General features: G+C 46.1%; 1 protein-coding gene across 2 annotated transcripts in view; it reads left to right on the forward strand.

Annotated features, from left to right (window-relative positions):
* The window catches only part of tcf3a (transcription factor 3a), a 62,244-nt gene that overhangs the window by 36,557 nt on the left and 6,689 nt on the right, over positions 1-18,998 (forward strand). The window contains exons 12-19 of one of the 2 annotated variants that reach the window (XM_084313598.1): positions 197-255; positions 393-471; positions 2,410-2,486; positions 3,370-3,519; positions 4,318-4,420; positions 5,106-5,238; positions 8,771-9,027; positions 14,206-14,353. In XM_084313598.1, the coding sequence (XP_084169724.1) occupies positions 197-255; positions 393-471; positions 2,410-2,486; positions 3,370-3,519; positions 4,318-4,420; positions 5,106-5,238; positions 8,771-9,027; positions 14,206-14,345 (998 nt within the window). In that variant the 3' untranslated portion in view covers positions 14,346-14,353. Of the gene's footprint in view, positions 1-196; positions 256-392; positions 472-2,409; positions 2,487-3,369; positions 3,520-4,317; positions 4,421-5,105; positions 5,239-8,770; positions 9,028-11,101; positions 11,350-14,205; positions 14,354-18,998 lie in introns of both variants that reach the window. The other variant, XM_084313599.1, reaches the window with a different exon arrangement.

Raw genomic sequence — 18,998 nt, forward strand, 5'->3', positions numbered from 1 at the left:
CATATTGGATCAGATTACATTTTTTTCAATAAAAAAAACTGCATTTAAAAGTGAATTCTATCCTTTTAAAACGCCCTTTTTAAAATGAAAAAAATAGTGCTTGGAAAAGTACTTGAAAGTCCTTGAATTTCATTTTGCAATGTCTGTGGGAAGAACCCTGTTTTAAATGCGTGTCCCGTTGTCTTTCCGCCACCAGGTAATCGGGGAGCGGCCCCCGGGAGTTCGGGCGACGAGATCGGAAAAGCCCTCGCCTCCGTAAGAAGAAATATCCACCTCTTCTTCCAACAAAACATTCTCAAAATCGGGTTTTTTAAACACAACTGGACTTCTCACGACTGGAATATTTCACGAGGAGTTTTTTCATTCTCTTGTCGTTTTCTGTGTTTTTGCAGATCTACCCGTCAGACGCCAACAGTAACACCTTCCCCCCGTCCCCCTCCACCCCCGCCGGCTCTCCCCAAGCTATATCAGGTGAGCGGAGCGCCGACCCGTCTCAAGCTCCACCTCTCTTTTCTTGATCCTCCAATCACAACCTCAGACAAGTAAAGTTTGGGGCGCGCTCCAGTAGCACACCACCACATAGCGTAGGGCTGGGCGATAAAACGATAACGATAACTATCGCGATAAATTATTTCCTCGAAATAAACATGAAACGTGGTCGCAAAGTTTCGATATATCGATTTTCCAAGCTTGGATATGAGCACGCACTAACAACCAATCGGTGAAGGAGATGGCCGAGAGCGAAGGAGACCAGGAAGGAGACCCAGCGCTGCACCTCTGGGTAGAGAGGTAGGACTCACTCAACAACAAGGCTTGCTAGGCTAACTAGCTTGCACGGCGACGTTTTATATATTTACGTGCAGAGTATGTGTGCGCTGTGAATTCTGAGGCCACGTTCATAGTAGTGTGGGGTATACAGTGGACGTCGTTTCAATATATTGTGGCGGAAGAGAGTATTTTAGTGTCATATTTATTACATTGCCATGAGATATTCCGCTTGTCGGCTAACTTCTAACGTGCGCGGACTGATGACGACATCAACTCGACTCGAGACATTCGCAGCAGCATAATAAGTTAATTAAACTTGACATACATTATATCGACGATAATTATCGATATCGAATTATATGAAAATAATTTTATAATTTTATCGCGATAGCGTTTTTGGTCATATCGCCCAGCCCTAACATAGCGCGCCGCTGAGTCTCGAAGCGGTCGTCCCGGGTTCGTTTCCCAGTCCCCGGCGACCAATTCGCCGCACGTCTTCCCTACCTCTCCTCCCGTTCTCCCTCTCTCCCTCCCATCGGTCCTGCGTGGCCAGAAAAAGCTGAAAATGCTATGAATAAAAGTTTTAGACGAGTAAAGTTTGAGGGTGGAGCTTGAGATATAGGTCAATTATACATTTGACATGGACCTCGCCTGATGTGTAGGGGATTGATACATTTTTTATTCTATTTTATTATTAAAAAAAATTTACTTTTGATTTACAATGACAATGTAGCTCCACCTGTTGGGCCACTCTGGTATTTTAAATATAATGTCGGGGCAATGTGTCTAAACTAGCTTTTCCACTACCTTGCCGTACCATCGTAACCTGGTTTGGTATTTCACCTCCGCAACGTCAAATGCTGCATTTATAAACCGAAATATCTAGTGATCCATTTATAAACTGATACATCTAGTGATCCATTTATAAACCGATATATCTAGTGATCCATTTATAAACCGATATATCTAGTGATCCATTTATAAACCGAAATATCTAGTGATCCATTTATAAACCGATATATCTAGTGATCCATTTATAAACCGAAATATCTAGTGATCCATTTATAAACCGAAATATCTAGTGATCCATTTATAAACTGATACATCTAGTGATCCATTTATAAACCGAAATATCTAGTGATCCATTTATAAACCGAAATATCTAGTGATCCATTTATAAACTGATACATCTAGTGATCCATTTATAAACCGAAATATCTAGTGATCCATTTATAAACCGAAATATCTAGTGATCCATTTATAAACTGATATATCTAGTGATCCAGTTTAAGTGATCCATTTATAAACTGATATATCTAGTGATCCATTTATAAACTGATATATCTAGTGATCCATTTATAAACTGATATATCTAGTGATCCATTTATAAACTGATATATCTAGTGATCCATTTATAAACTGATATATCTATATCTAGTGATCCATTTATAAACTGATATATCTAGTGATCCATTTATAAACTGATATATCTAGTGATCCGGCACGATTGTAGGTGTATATACTGGAAATGCAACACAGGTTTACGACCAGGTACAGTATCATGGCGTAAGCCTACCTGTACGGTACGGTGGTGGTAATGAGCCATCGGAGACTAACCTCTGCCCTCGTCTCGTTCTTCAGGCTCCGCCTCTCAGTGGACCAGGTCCTCTGGCCAGGCCACGCCTTCTCCCAACTTTGACGGAGGACTCCAGAGCCTGGTGAGTCCTCATGTTCACTTTGATGTCAGGGTCACATTAGAGAAGATCTGGTGGAGGGATGCAACTACAGATATAAGGTAGTTAGAAAGGTTAACCCTTTCACTACCACACTACAGACGGTTAACCTTTCACTACCACACTACAGAAGGTTAACCTTTCACTACCACACTACAGAAGGTTAACCCTTTCACTTTCACACTACAGAAGGATAACCCTTTCACTACCACATTACAGAAGGTTAACCTTTCACTACCACACTACAGAAGGTTAACCTTTCACTACCACACTACAGAAGGTTAACCTTTCACTACCACACTACAGAAGGTTAACCTTTCACTACCACACTACAGAAGGTTAACCTTTCACTACCACACTACAGAAGGTTAACCTTTCACTACCACACTATAGAAGGTTAACCTTTCACTACCACACTACAGAAGGTTAACCTTTCACTACCAGACTACAGACGGTTAACCCTTTCACTACCACACTACAGACGGTTAACCCTTTCACTACCACACTACAGACGGTTAACCCTTTCACTTTCACACTACAGAAGGATAACCCTTTCACTACCACACTACAGAAGGTTAACCTTTCACTACCACACTACAGAAGGATAACCCTTTCACTACCACACTACAGAAGGTTAACCTTTCACTACCACACTACAGAAGGATAACCCTTTCACTACCACTACAGAAGGTTAACCCTTTCACTACCACACTACAGACGGTTAACATTTCACTACCACACTACAGAAGGTTAACATTTCACTACCACACTACAGAAGGTTAACACAGTCTTAACCACTACGGCGCCACTGTTCTAAACCATCTCCTGGTCTGCGCTCACGGTGTTCTGTTTCTGTTCGCCCCCTCAGCAGAACAAGATGGAGGACAGGCTGGAGGAGGCCATCCATGTTCTCCAGCGCCACGCGGGCGGGCCGGGAGGACCGGGCCTGGCTGACATCCACAACCTGCTGTCCTCCAGCTTAGGGCTTCCGCAGGCCTTCAACCGCCTGTCTGGCCTGGTGAGACAGACGATTAGTGGGCTTGTGGGAATCTGGTAGTTAGCGATGTGAGTGTCGATCGTTTTCAAATTAATGAATGAATCTTTATTTCGAACATGATACAAAAAAAATATATTTTTTTAAGACAAACAAAACGAAAAATATACATATCACTGTTCGAAAAGGAGTAGGACGAAGCTTACCCTACCCCTATCCGCCACTTCCAAGTGGGAACATTAATTGATACTTAAATTATATAATGGAGGATATCCACGTTGCCAATAATTCTTCATTCTTAACATTGAAAACAACATGAAATAAATAAATTATATCGGTATCCATAATGTAGTACAAAAGAAAGAGAAAACAACCGCTTAGAATCCAGAAGATTGACAATAGTCACCTCCCCTTTCCTCTTTTTGGTAATTTGCAAATATCATTCCTTTATAAAAAAAAATATTAAATAGAGCAATATTTCTGCTTTCCTTCATTTGATCAAATAAATGCAGCTATGTGGATTGATAGGAGTGTACAGGGCTGGGTATGATTTGACTGTTTTTTTTTTTATTATATATATCCATACCTTGCATTCGCTACCAATACCAGAATAATTTATTCAATCATGGAAATGTAATACTTTCACCCTTTTTGGACGCCGGATAGGGTTGATCTGATCCTTGATGCCCGACACCTTGATGCCACCATGCCATGTCTTCATACTCTGCCCCCTAATAGAGTGGATTCCTTTTCATGACGCCAGAGTAACGTGTTAAAAAGACGAGCGGTCCATGTTGATGTTTTAACCTCTTTTCCTCCCAGATCTCTAATCACCACGAGGACTCTGCTGGCCTGCCCTCTAGTGGCGGAGGACTACATGGCCACGCTTCAGTCCAGCCTGGCTCTCAGCCAGAAGGCTTCACTAGTGAGTCTCCCTCTCGTCTCTCCACCACACCTTCTACTTTTATACAAAATGCTTCTTTCTGTTACGCTCCAGAGACTGTGCTAGACAAAAGGATAAGTATAAAATAAAATATGTATAGCAAGTATAAAATTGAAGTCACGTATGTAGACACAAGTGTTCAGTGTATACATATGTACAATGTTCAATGCAGAGTAGAAGTAACTGAGTTACCATACAATATACTATACAATATACTAATTACAATATACTATATAGTGCAAAGCAGAAATGGGATGAGGTACAATTTAGGTACAATTTACAGTAAGGTGTACTGAGTTATGGGTTGTAGTGCAAATTCTTTGCCAATAAATATAAAGTGTGTTTAGGTGTTCTTAAGTGTGGAGAGTGGGTGCTGCAGTGTGTTGTTTGTTTAAAGTGAGTGTGTACGTGTGGATGTGTGTTTGCTGTGAGTGTAGATGATGGTTGTTACATAGTGTTATTGTTCGTTGAGCATCCTGATGGCCTGGGGATAGAAGCTCCTTCTGAGTCTCTCTGTGCCGGCCATGAGACTCCGGTATCGCTTGCCTGACCGCAGCAGTTCAAAGAGGCAGTTGTTTGGGTGGCTGGAGTCTTTGACAATTCTCTTAGCCTTACCCCTGCACATTTCTTGTGTCCAACGCTCCCCTCGTTCCTCGCCTCTCCTCAGGTCTGTCGGGTAACGGCACGCGTTCCAGCGGCAACGACGTCAAGCGAGAGGACAAGAAGGACGACGACGACGACGAGAACTCCATCGCGGACCCGTCGGACGACGAGAAGACGATGAAGCGCATCCGATCAAGGTGTTTAGAACCTCCTTCAAGAACAAACACAACATGCATCCGATCAAGGTGTTTAGAACCTCCTTCAAGAACAAACACAACACGCATCCGATCAAGGTGTTTAGAACCTCCTTCAAGAACAAACACAACACGCATCCGATCAAGGTGTTTAGAACCTCCTTCAAGAACAAACACAACACACATCCGATCAAGGTGTTTAGAACCTCCTTCAAGAACAAACACAAACACACATCCGATCAAGGTGTTTAGAACCTCCTTCAAGAACAAACACAACACGCATCCGATCAAGGTGTTTAGAACCTCCTTCAAGAACAAACACAACACACATCCGATCAAGGTGTTTAGAACCTCCTTCAAGAACAAACACAACACGCATCCGATCAAGGTGTTTAGAACCTCCTTCAAGAACACAAACACAACACGCATCCGATCAAGGTGTTTAGAACCTCCTTCAAGAACACAAACACAACACGCATCCGATCAAGGTGTTTAGAACCTCCTTCAAGAACACAAACACACATCCGATCAAGGTGTCTAGAACCTCCTTCAAGAACAAACACAACACACATCCGATCAAGGTGTTTAGAACCTCCTTCAAGAACAAACACAACACGCATCCGATCAAGGTGTTTAGAACCTCCTTCAAGAACACAAACACAAACACACATCCGATCAAGGTGTTTAGAACCTCCTTCAAGAACACAAACACAAACACATCCGATCAAGGTGTTTAGAACCTCCTTCAAGAACACAAACACAAACACACATCCGATCAAGGTGTTTAGAACCTCCTTCAAGAACACAAACACAACACGCATCCGATCAAGGTGTTTAGAACCTCCTTCAAGAACACAAACACAAACACATCCGATCAAGGTGTTTAGAACCTCCTTCAAGAACAAACACAACACGCATCCGATCAAGGTGTTTAGAACCTCCTCCAAGAACACAAACACAACACGCATCCGATCAAGGTGTTTAGAACCTCCTTCAAGAACACAAACACAACACGCATGCATTAGCATGGTTGCCGACTTCCCTACGTTCTTTTGTTCCATTGATTCAGTAGACGTTCTCTCCCACCACCTGTCCTCCACCCTGTTAGACCGTAGTCTGCGGCAGAGCAGAGCAACCAACCCCCTCAGCAGGTCCATAGAAGTAGTTTACTACACTTTATTATTTATTTTCAGTTTCATGTTTATTGAAGGTTAGAAATAAACAAGATTTTTTTTTCAAGTGGAGCCCTGGAGCTAGATTAGTTTCAGGTTTGGCCCCGTCATGATGTCTGTATACAACATTTCTAACATGTGAAGCAGGAAGGGAAAGCACTAGTTCTCCTGGTTTCAAATGAGCAGCCGTGCCTGTGTAATTTTTGCTCTTATGTCGTCGTGCTCAGGTTGGGTCCCTTTCCACCCAAAAGCAACCCAACCTGAGTATGACATAATAAGAGCAAATTGGCGTCCGACGTGTGGATATGGTCAATAGAACCCACTTACAAAAGAAAGCACTGACTAACGAGCGTAAAAGTTTGTGTGTGCGTGTGTGTGTGTATACATAAAACAAAACAAAAATAAAGGCATGTCATACTATAACAAATATATAGAAATGTGGTTGAAAATCTGCAACGTGGTCCTTAGGAAAATGTGTGTTTACTTACTTACTTACTTACTTACTTACTTACTTACTTACTTACTTACTTACTTACTTACTTACTTTACAAAAATATCCCCAACAAATCTTCTGTTGAAACTGCTCAATGTGTAATTGTCTAATTTAATTGTACTAGTTATTAATAGACATTCTTTCAATTAGATTTGAACTTAATATATTTTTAACCTTATCTGCAATTTACAGTATGGTGTGATAGCCGTGACATGAGATTCTCCCCCAATTTAATCATCGGCGTTAGGCTGTGTTGTAAGGAGTTAGGCTGTGTTGTAAGGAGTTAGGCTGTGTTGTAAGGAGTTAGGCTGTGTTGTAAGGAGTTAGGCTGTGTTGTAAGGAGTTAGGCTGTGTTGTAAGGCGTTGTACTGTGTTGTAAGGAGTTGTACTGTGTTGTAATGTGTTGTAATGTGTTGTACTGTGTTGTAAGGCGTTGTACTGTGTTGTAAGGCATTACGACTGTGTTGTACTGTGTTGTAAGGCGTTGGGCTGTGTTCTAAGGCGTTAGGCTGTGTTCTAAGGCGTTAGCCTGTGTTGTAAGGAGTTAGGCTGTGTTGTAAGGAGTTAGGCTGTGTTGTAAGGAGTTAGGCTGTGTTGTAAGGCGTTGGGCTGTGCTCTAAGGCGTTGGGCTGTGTTCTAAGGCGTTAGGCTGTGTTCTAAGGCGTTCGCCTGTGTTCTAAGGCGTTAAGACTGTGTTGTAAGGCGTTGTACTGTGTTCTAAGGCGTTAGGCTGTGTTCTAAGGCGTTGGGCTGTGTTGTAAGGTGTTGGGCTGTGCTCTAAGGTGTTGGGCTGTGTTCTAAGGCGTTAGGCTGTGTTCTAAGGCGTTCGCCTGTGTTCTAAGGCGTTAGGCTGTGTTCTAAGGCGTTAGGCTGTGTTGTAAGGCGTTATGCTGTGCTCTAAGGCGTTAGGCTGTGTTGTAAGGCGTTAGCCTGTGTTCTAAGGCGTTGGGCTGTGCTCTAAGGCGTTAGTCTGTGTTCTAAGGCGTTAGGCTGTGTTCTAAGGCGTTAGGCTGTGCTCTAAGGCGTTAGTCTGTGTTCTAAGGCGTTAGGCTGTGTTCTAAGGCGTTAGGCTGTGTTGTAAGGCGTTAGGCTGTGTTCTAAGGAGTTAGCCTGTGTTCTAAGGCGTTAGGCTGTGTTGTAAGGCGTTAGGCTGTGTTATAAGACATTAGGCTGTGCTCTAAGGCGTTAGGCTGTGTTCTAAGGCGTTGGGCTGTGCTCTAAGGCGTTGGGCTGTGTTCTAAGGCGTTAGGCTGTGTTCTAAGGCATTAGGCTGTGTTCTAAGGCGTTGGGCTGTGTTCTAAGGCGTTGGGCTGTGGCGTTGGGCTGTGTTCTAAGGCGTTAGGCTGTGTTCTAAGGCGTTAGGCTGTGTTCTAAGGCGTTGGGCTGTGCTTTAAGGCGTTAGCCTGTGTTCTAAGGCGTTAGGCTGTGTTGTAAGGCGTTAGGCTGTGTTCTAAGGTGTTAGGCTGTGTTCTAAGGCATTAGGCTGTGTTATAAGGCATTAGGCTGTGCTCTAAGGCGTTAGGCTGTGTTCTAAGGCGTTGGGCTGTGCTCTAAGGCGTTAGGCTGTGCTCTAAGGCGTTAGGCTGTGTTCTAAGGCGTTAGGCTGTGTTCTAAGGCGTTGGGCTGTGTTCTAAGGCGTTGGGCTGTGCTCTAAGGCGTTAGGCTGTGTTCTAAGGCGTTGGGCAGTGTTCTAAGGCGTTGGGCTGTGCTCTAAGGCGTTGGGCTGTGTCCTAAGGCGACCGTTAGCCTGTCGATCAGAATGACACCCAACAGTAGCACCTCTTTGTTTTGTGTGTGAGCCATACCCATACTATTGTTTCCTTCCCCCGTCCGTCCGTCCATCTGCCACGTCTCGTTTCGACCCCCCAAGTCACGACGACTTGGATTTTGATTTGGACGCCGAGGACGACGAGGATTTGCCGGTGGAGGTGAAGGCGGAGCGGGAGAAAGTGCGGAGGGTGGCGAACAACGCCCGCGAGCGCCTGCGCGTGCGCGACATCAACGAGGCGTTTAAGGAGCTGGGCCGCATGTGTCAGCTCCACCTGAGCAACGAGAAACCCCAGACCAAACTGCTCATACTGCACCAGGCCGTAAACGTTATACTCAACCTGGAGCAGCAAGTCCGAGGTCAGTGGGGGGTCCAGGGAGAGAGGAGGAGGAGGAGGATGATGAGGAGGAGGGGAGGGGGGGGGGGGAGGATCGTAAAAAAACCTCCCACACGGCTTCACTTCTCCGCACCCCCCGGTGCCTCCTTGTAGTAGTTCAGCGGGCGAACCTCCTTGTACCGGATGCGGTCTCCCCCCCCCTCCGGTCAAGGAGTCGCCCTCTCGATTGCCCCCCCCCCCATAACTTAAACCGGTGTCTTTCCTCACTATTACTGCCCCGGAAAGACAATAATTTCCCATCCCTAAAGAGGTGGCTCTGCACAAGTTCTTTTTGTGCCACGATGTCAGACGAGGGGGGACGGAGGAATAAAGCCGTGTGCGACACTGGTTTTTCTTTTTGTGCCCGTTCTCTGGTTCATCCTAATAATAATAATAATAAGGCTTCGCTTCTGGGGTTCAACACATACAGCAGCACTACACTGCGGTATGTGTTGCCTAGTCTCGTCTTCTTCACTCTCTCCAGATGTCTTACATGTCTTCTCCTTCTTTCTCTCTGTCCTTCACACCCTTCACCAGATTAACGTTCCCTTCACACGCTCCTACCTACCATTGCCTTGTTTGTCTCCTCGTGTCACTTCTGGCCGCCGCATCAAACCCGAAGAGATAGTCTCATCACGACACGTAGTCTTTTAGAATCACTGATCTTTTATAGACACGGACATGCCTTTTTGTTTTTATTAGCTTATTTAAATTTTTTATAAATATGTGGGAATAGACGACTTAACCCTCCGTCTTCCTCAGATCATGTCCATTGTGTCTCTCTCTCTGCGTACTGACCCCTGCATTCTGCCCTGTGACCCACTGTAACAGTCTCAAGACACGCAGGTTTCCACCGAGGGGGACGGCCATCGTGTCTTATTATTAACCTGCCCTCCATTTTCCTTATTGCAGTGTGTCTGTTATGCTGCATGTCAGTCCTCCTGGCCTCTCGGATGTTGACCTTTTTTAAAACTTTTATTATTATTATTATTCTCTCCCCCACCCGCCCGCCCGCCACCCACCCACCCTCTCCTTTTCCTTTTTGCAGATGGCAGCAGTGACCTCCTCTTCCTCTCATTCAGATAAATACATCGCCTATCTCCGATGTATGATTTCCTCCAGCCTCTCTCTCTCCCTCTCCCTCTTCCTGCCTCTCTCTCTCCCTCTTCCTCCCTCTCTCTCCCCCCCCTCTCCCTCTCTCTCCCTCTTCCTCCCTCTCTCTCTCCCTCTTCCTCCCTCTCTCTCCCCCCCTCTCCCTCTTCCTCCCTCTCCTTGGCTTCCTCTTCGTGGCCATCATGTCCATACTCTCTACCTGGTGCAGGGTGTTGCTTCCTGTCTCTCCTTTCCACATCCTTCTCTCCTCCCAGCCACAGCACTTGTCATTATCCTCCTCCAACTCCCTATCCCGGACCTCAGTGCAAAACAAAAAAAAAGAGACCTTGCTCGGAAGTCGGTTAGAATAGAGAAGGTTTTGAGGGACTCGCTCCCGTTTCAAGCCTTGGCAATAAACGTTTGATTTTTTTCTTTTTGGGGGGGGGGGGAGGGGCGACAAAACATGCTCCCGACAATGAACTCGGTGTGGCACAAGGTTTGGGCAAGTGAACGTCTGCCATAAAGCGTTGTTTCTGGCGAGACGATAACAAAAGAGAAAAAAATCGCAAATGCGTCCTCGCGTTCGACGCCGGATAGAAACGAGGATGAAGAGATGGCCTTGGTTTCCACCCCTCCTCCGCTCTCTCTCCGCTGCAAATCCAGAACCGACACGGAACACCCTCCGCTCCGCTCTCTCTCTCCTGCAACACGGAACCTGCTCCGATCCACCGGGAAACCCTGCCAGTCGAATGGCCGGTCTAGGATCTGTGTAATCCCTTTTTTATATTGTGTATTGGATGATCAAAAAAATAAAAAATGTCCCGGGCAAACGTCGCTTCGACTGTCCTCCCCACCTGCGACTAGAAGACACGGCTCGACGAGCCAAACAGCTCCACGGTAGTATAGGGTTGTGGTTTGGGGGTTGCGTTAACTCCTCCCTCCTTCCCCCTCCCCCCCTCCGGCAGCAGTTGCAGCGTTGCCTCGGTGACCGGCGACGAGAACCTGACGGCGGAGGAGAAGGAGGTGCGGGAGCGCCAGCGGCGGCTGACCAACAGCTCTCGGGAGCGGGTGCGCGTGCGCGACATTAACGGGGCCTTCAGAGACCTGGGCCGCATGGTCCAGGTCCACCTGCAGAACGACAAGGCCCAGACCAAGCTGCTCATCCTGCAGCAGGCCGCCCTGGTCATCCTGGGCCTGGAGAAGCAGGTGCGAGGTAGGTCGGCCCACCCCCCCACCCCCCACCCCCCCAGACCGCCAACCATCTCCTGCCATAAGAGGGGACACCCACCCCCCCAGACCGCCTGCCATAAGAGAGGACACCCCCCCCCCCCCCCACACACCCCCAGACCGCCAACCATCTCCTGCCATAAGAGGGGACACCCCCCCCCCCCCCCCCCAGACCGCCAACCATCTCCTGCCATAAGAGGGGACACCCCCCCAGACCGCCAACCATCTCCTGCCATAAGAGGGGACACCCCCCCCCCCCCCCAGACCGCCAACCATCTCCTGCCATAAGAGGGGACACCCCCCCCCCCACACACCCCCAGACCGCCTGCCATAAGAGAGGACACCCCCCCCCCCCACACACCCCCAGACCGCCTGCCATAAGAGGGGACACCCCCCACCCCCCCCCAGACCGCCTGCCGTAAGAGGGGACACCCCCCCAGACCGCCAACCATCTCCTGCCATAAGAGGGGACACCCCCCCCCAGACCGCCAACCATCTCCTGCCATAAGAGGGGACACCCCCCCCCAGACCGCCAACCATCTCCTGCCATAAGAGGGGACACCCCCCCCCCCCCAGACCGCCAACCATCTCCTGCCATAAGAGGGGACACCCCCCACCACCCCCCCAGACTGCCAACCATCTTCTGCCATAAGAGGGGACACCCCCCCCCCCCCCAGACCGCCAACCGTCTCCTGCCATAAGAGGGGACACCCCCCCCCCCCCCCCCCCACTGCTATCCCGGCGACAACCAATGGGAGGGTCTGTCTCATCCACACTCGCACTCTCTAAGGCTGTTTCCCCGAAGCCTGTTTTTGGGATTCGAACTTCGTCAGGATAATAATTTAATAATACAATTTTTTATGAATTTTTATATATATATAAATATCCTCAAACTAAATCCTCAATTTGAATAAAGTGATTCATCTGATTAAATTGGTATTTTTTTATTTTTTATTAAATCAACTTTCTTTAACACTTTGGATGCCACGCCATGTTTTCCTTTTTACCCCCTTGATGCCCAAACCCACTCCAATGTTAATTTAATATCGCCTAATCTATGTTTAAAATTATGGCTATGTGTCTAATCTGCCCGTCGCTTATCAAAGACTCATTTTCCAGTCAACATTGTCAAGGCAGATTGTTTTTTTATCGCTTCATTTCCGTTTGATAGCATTTTGAAAATCACTCGTTTTCGCGGAAAAAACAACCCTATGATGATAATCGTCTTTTACTGGAATATTCCAGAACGTTGTCATTTGTCGCCCTATTTATGAATCGTTTTCAAATAAACGCTAGATGATCGATAGTATATGTGTGCGCACGCACGCTCGTGCCGCGCGCTGATAATCGCTGTTCTTATTTCCTGATGGCTTTTACAGTGAAACAGCTATATCACATATAGTGGAAACGCTTATATCTCCGTGAAAACGAGTCTAATTATCTATCCTAAGACTGATAACATACATTTACATTTACATTTAGTCATTTAGCTGACGCTTTTATCCAAAGCGACTTACAAGTTCTGTACGACAAGCCATCAGGAAGAGCACAACTCTATCAGCTGAGTAACAATGTTCATCAAAGTGTTGAGTGCTACAGTGTAGGTTAGTTTATTAGGACAAGTGCATGACAGTATGGTTAGTTAGGGTTAGATTTTTTTTTTTTTTTGTTTTTTTTTTAATTCAGATAATGGTTGAAGAAGTGAGTCTTTAGTCGACGGCGAAAGATTGGACGTGTTTCGGCTGTCCTAACTGGGGTGGGTAGTTCATTCCACCATTGTGGGGCAAGGACTGAGAATAGGCGACTTCTCTTTGATGACATAGATTCCTTACCTGACATCAGATGGTATCCAAATGGTTTATTCCAATTTCCGATCGCCATTCGAAAAAAATCGATAATTGTATTGATCCATCGTGTGTACAGTAGAACACATATTCGCCGTGGCACCAAGGTTCCAGAATGAACTCTGGTAAGACCCCGGTTACATCAGTGAGAAGTAAAATGTGGAGTCAGAAATCCGTTCTCCCATTCACTTTCATTGAGTCCACTCCAAAAGGGTGATTTACCATCTGGGAGACGATAGGGGCCGCTTTTTTCACATCTGAGCGCCGGCGGTGCCTGGATCTCCAACGGTAGGCTCGCGTGATGCAATATGATTTCAGAACGCTAATAAAAAAAAAAGAGAAATCTCGTGATGGGCATTCAACGGTCGGGGGGGTAAACCCGAGAAATCTCGGGTGTGGCATCCAAAGTGTTAATGAATATAACTCATCAGTTTTTTTTATACTATAATATTAGTGTCGCCTAATCTTTATCTGCAACTGTGAAGAAAAACCCCATTGGTTTAAACAGAATGAATAGACACATAACATAAAATAAAAAAATAAACATTTTATTAAACATTTAAAATTCGAATGTTGATTTAGAATTAGAATGCCAACGTAACGAACGAAGGTTCGAACGTTTGGGCTCAGCCCTGGCACTCTCACCTCTTGACTCACACCAGCCGTCATCGTCCCTGTGCCACTTCTCCTGTCCCGCTTGATGAGGAGGAGGAGAAGGAAAGGAAAGGAAAGGAGGAAGCGCCTTCCCCGCTCGCCTGTTTCTCGTCTTCCCTTTCGCTCTCCTGTCCCGCTTGCTCTCTCTCCCCCTTTCCCTCTCCCCTTATTCCACTTACACCATCTGTTAATATAACCATCGCACTGCCGCTTTAATGTCTTTTTTATTTTTTAGCTTAATCTTTCTAAGGATGCCGATGATGGAAGAGCGACCCGTCGGCTGCGGCGGTCGTCTCTCTCTCCGTGATGTGTCTCTAACGTGCGTCTCCTTTCCCCCTCGAAAGAGCGTAACCTCAACCCCAAGGCCGCGTGCCTGAAGAGACGAGAGGAGGAGAAGGTGTCTGGTGTGGACCCCCAGATGCAACTCGGAGGGGGGCACCCGGGCTTAGGAGGCGATGGACACAACTCTGTGAGCCATATGTAACGGCCCAGGTCAGTCTGCACAACGTTCTCACAGACATTATGTAATAACGCCCAGGTCAGTCTTCACAACGTTCTCTCAGACATTATATAATAACGCCCAGGTCAGTCTTCACAACGTTCTCAGACATTATGTAATAACGCCCAGGTCAGTCTGCACAACGTTCTCACAGACATTATGTAATAACGCCCAGGTCAGTCTGCACAACGTTCTCACAGACATTATGTAATAACGGCCAGGTCAGTCTGCACAACATTCTCACAGACATTATGTAATAACGCCCAGGTCAGTCTGCACAACATTCTCTCAGACATTATGTAATAACGCCCAGGTCAGTCTTCACAACGTTCTCACAGACATTATGTAATAACGCCCAGGTCAGTCTGCACAACGTTCTCACAGACATTATGTAATAACGCCCAGGTCAGTCTGCACAACGTTCTCACAGACATTATGTAATAACGCCCAGGTCAGTCTGCACAACGTTCTCACAGACATTATGTAATAACGCCCAGGTCAGTCTGCACAACATTCTCTCAGACATTATGTAATAACGCCCAGGTCAGTCTGCACAACGTTCTCGGACATTATGTAATAACGCCCAGGTCAGTCTGCACAACGTTCTTCACAGACATTATGTAATAACGCCCAGGTCAGTCTGCACAACGTTCTCACAGACATTATGTAATAACGCCCAGGTCAGTCTGCACAACGTTCTCACAGACATTATGTAATAACGCCCAGGTCAGTCTGCACAACGTTCTTCACAGACATTATGTAATAACGCCCAGGTCAGTCTGCACAACGTTCTTCACAGACATTATGTAATAACGCCCAGGTCAGTCTGCACAACGTTCTCACAGACATTATGTAATAACGCCCAGGTCAGTCTGCACAACGTTCACACAGACATTATGTAATAACGGCCAGGTCAGTCTGCACAACGTTCTCAGACATTATGTAATAACGCCCAGGTCAGTCTGCACAACGTTCACACAGACATTGTGTAATAACGCCCAGGTCAGTCTGCACAACGTTCTCAGACATTATGTAATAACGCCCAGGTCAGTCTGCACAACGTTCACACAGACATTATGTAATAACGCCCAGGTCAGTCTGCACAACGTTCTCACAGACATTATGTAATAACACCCAGGTCAGTCTGCACAACGTTCTCAGACATTATGTAATAACGCCCAGGTCAGTCTGCACAACGTTCTTCACAGACATTATGTAATAACGCCCAGGTCAGTCTGCACAACGTTCTCACAGACATTATGTAATAACGGCCCAGGTCAGTCTGCACAACATTCTCACAGACATTATGTAATAACGCCCAGGTCAGTCTTCACAACGTTCTCAGACATAATGTAATAACGCCCAGGTCAGTCTTCACAACGTTCTCACAGACATTATGTAATAACGCCCAGGTCAGTCTTCACAACGTTCACACAGACATTATGTAATAACGCCCAGGTCAGTCTGCACAACGTTCTCTCAGACATTATGTAATAACGTCCAGGTCAGTCTGCACAACATTCTCACAGACATTATGTAATAACGCCCAGGTCAGTCTGCACAACGTTCTCACAGACATTATGTAATAACGCCCAGGTCAGTCTGCACAACGTTCTCAGACATTATGTAATAACGCCCAGGTCGGTCTACACAACGTTCTCAGACATTATGTAATAACGCCCAGGTCAGTCTGCACAACGTTCTCACAGACATTATGTAATAACGCCCAGGTCAGTCTGCACAACGTTCTCACAGACATTATGTAATAACGCCCAGGTCAGTCTGCACAACGTTCTCACAGACATTATGTAATAACGCCCAGGTCAGTCTGCACAACGCTCTCAGACATTATGTAATAACGCCCAGGTCAGTCTGCACAACGTTCTTCACAGACATTATGTAATAACGCCCAGGTCAGTCTGCACAACATTCTCAGACATTATGTAATAACGCCCAGGTCAGTCTGCACAACGTTCTCAGACATTATGTAATAACGCCCAGGTCAGTCTGCACAACGTTCTCACAGACATTATGTAATAACGCCCAGGTCAGTCTGCACAACATTCTCACAGACATTATGTAATAACGCCCAGGTCAGTCTGCACAACGTTCTCACAGACATTATGTAATAACGCCCAGGTCAGTCTGCACAACGTTCTCACAGACATTATGTAATAACGCCCAGGTCAGTCTGCACAACGTTCTCAGACATTATGTAATAACGCCCAGGTCAGTCTGCACAACGTTCTCACAGACATTATGTAATAACGCCCAGGTCAGTCTGCACAACGTTCTCACAGACATTATGTAATAACGCCCAGGTCAGTCTGCACAACGTTCTCAGACATTATGTAATAACGCCCAGGTCAGTCTGCACAACGTTCTCACAGACATTATGTAATAACGCCCAGGTCAGTCTGCACAACGTTCTCACAGACGTTATGTAATAACGCCCAGGTCAGTCTGCACAACGTTCTCACAGACATTGTGTAATAACGCCCAGGTCAGTCTGCACAACGTTCTCAGACATTATGTAATAACGCCCAGGTCAGTCTGCACAACGTTCTCACAGACATTATGTAATAACGCCCAGGTCAGTCTTCACAACGTTCTCACAGACATTATGTAATAACGGCCCAGGTCAGTCTTCACAACGTTCTCAGACATTATGTAATAACGCCCAGGTCAGTCTGCACAACGTTCTCACAGACATTATGTAATAACGCCCAGGTCAGTCTGCACAACGTTCTCACAGACATTATGTAATAACGCCCAGGTCAGTCTGCACAACGTTCTCACAGACATTATGTAATAACGCCCAGGTCAGTCTGCACAACGTTCTCACAGACATTATGTAATAACGCCCAGGTCAGTCTTCACAACGTTCTCACAGACATTATGTAATAACGCCCAGGTCAGTCTGCACAACGCTCTCAGACATTATGTAATAACGCCCAGGTCAGTCTTCACAACGTTCTCTACAGACATTATGTAATAACGCCCAGGTCAGTCTTCACAACGTTCTCAAAGACATTATGTAATAACGCCCAGGTCAGTCTTCACAACGTTCTCTCAGACATTATGTAATAACGCCCAGGTCAGTCTGCACAACGTTCTCACAGACATTATGTAATAACGCCCAGGTCAGTCTGCACAACGTTCTCTCAGACATTATGTAATAACGCCCAGGTCAGTCTGCACAACGTTATCAGACATTATGTAATAACACCCAAGTCAGTCTTCACAACGTTATCAGACATTATGTAATAACGCCCAGGTCAGTCTGCACAACGTTCTCACAGACATTATGTAATAACGCCCAGGTCAGTCTGCACAACGTTCTTCACAGACATTATGTAATAACGCCCAGGTCAGTCTGCACAACGTTCTCACAGACATTATGTAATAACGCCCAGGTCAGTCTGCACAACGTTCTCTCAGACATTATGTAATAACGCCCAGGTCAGTCTTCACAACGTTCTCACAGACATTATGTAATAACGCCCAGGTCAGTCTGCACAACGTTCTCTCAGACATTATGTAATAACGCCCAGGTCAGTCTGCACAATGTTCTCACAGACATTATGTAATAACGCCCAGGTCAGTCTGCACAACGCTCTCTCAGACATTATGTAATAACGCCCAGGTCAGTCTTCACAACGTTCTTCACAGACATTATGTAATAACGCCCAGGTCAGTCTGCACAATGTTCTCACAGACATTATGTAATAACGCCCAGGTCAGTCTGCACAACGCTCTCTCAGACATTATGTAATAACGCCCAGGTCAGTCTGCACAACGTTCTCACAGACATTATGTAATAACGCCCAGGTCAGTCTGCACAACGTTCTTCACAGACATTATGTAATAACGCCCAGGTCAGTCTGCACAACGTTCTCAGACATTATGTAATAACGCCCAGGTCAGTCTGCACAACGTTCTTCACAGACATTATGTAATAACGCCCAGGTCAGTCTGCACAACGTTCTCACAGACATTATGTAATAACGCCCAGGTCAGTCTGCACAACGTTCTCAGACATTATGTAATAACGCCCAGGTCAGTCTGCACAACGTTCTCACAGACATTATGTAATAACGCCCAGGTCAGTCTGCACAACGTTCTCACAGACATTATGTAATAACGCCCAGGTCAGTCTTCACAACGTTCTCACAGACATTATGTAATAACGCCCAGGTCAGTCTGCACAACGCTCTCAGACATTATGTAATAACGCCCAGGTCAGTCTTCACAACGTTCTCTACAGACATTATGTAATAACGCCCAGGTCAGTCTTCACAACGTTCTCAAAGACATTATGTAATAACGCCCAGGTCAGTCTTCACAACGTTCTCTCAGACATTATGTAATAACGCCCAGGTCAGTCTGCACAACGTTCTCACAGACATTATGTAATAACGCCCAGGTCAGTCTGCACAACGTTCTCTCAGACATTATGTAATAACGCCCAGGTCAGTCTGCACAACGTTATCAGACATTATGTAATAACACCCAAGTCAGTCTTCACAACGTTATCAGACATTATGTAATAACGCCCAGGTCAGTCTGCACAACGTTCTCACAGACATTATGTAATAACGCCCAGGTCAGTCTGCACAACGTTCTTCACAGACATTA

The sequence above is a fragment of the Notolepis coatsorum genome, assembly GCF_963971535.1.
Source record: "Notolepis coatsorum genome assembly, chromosome: 4".
In the NCBI taxonomy this organism is placed as follows: Eukaryota; Metazoa; Chordata; class Actinopteri; order Aulopiformes; family Paralepididae; genus Notolepis; species Notolepis coatsorum.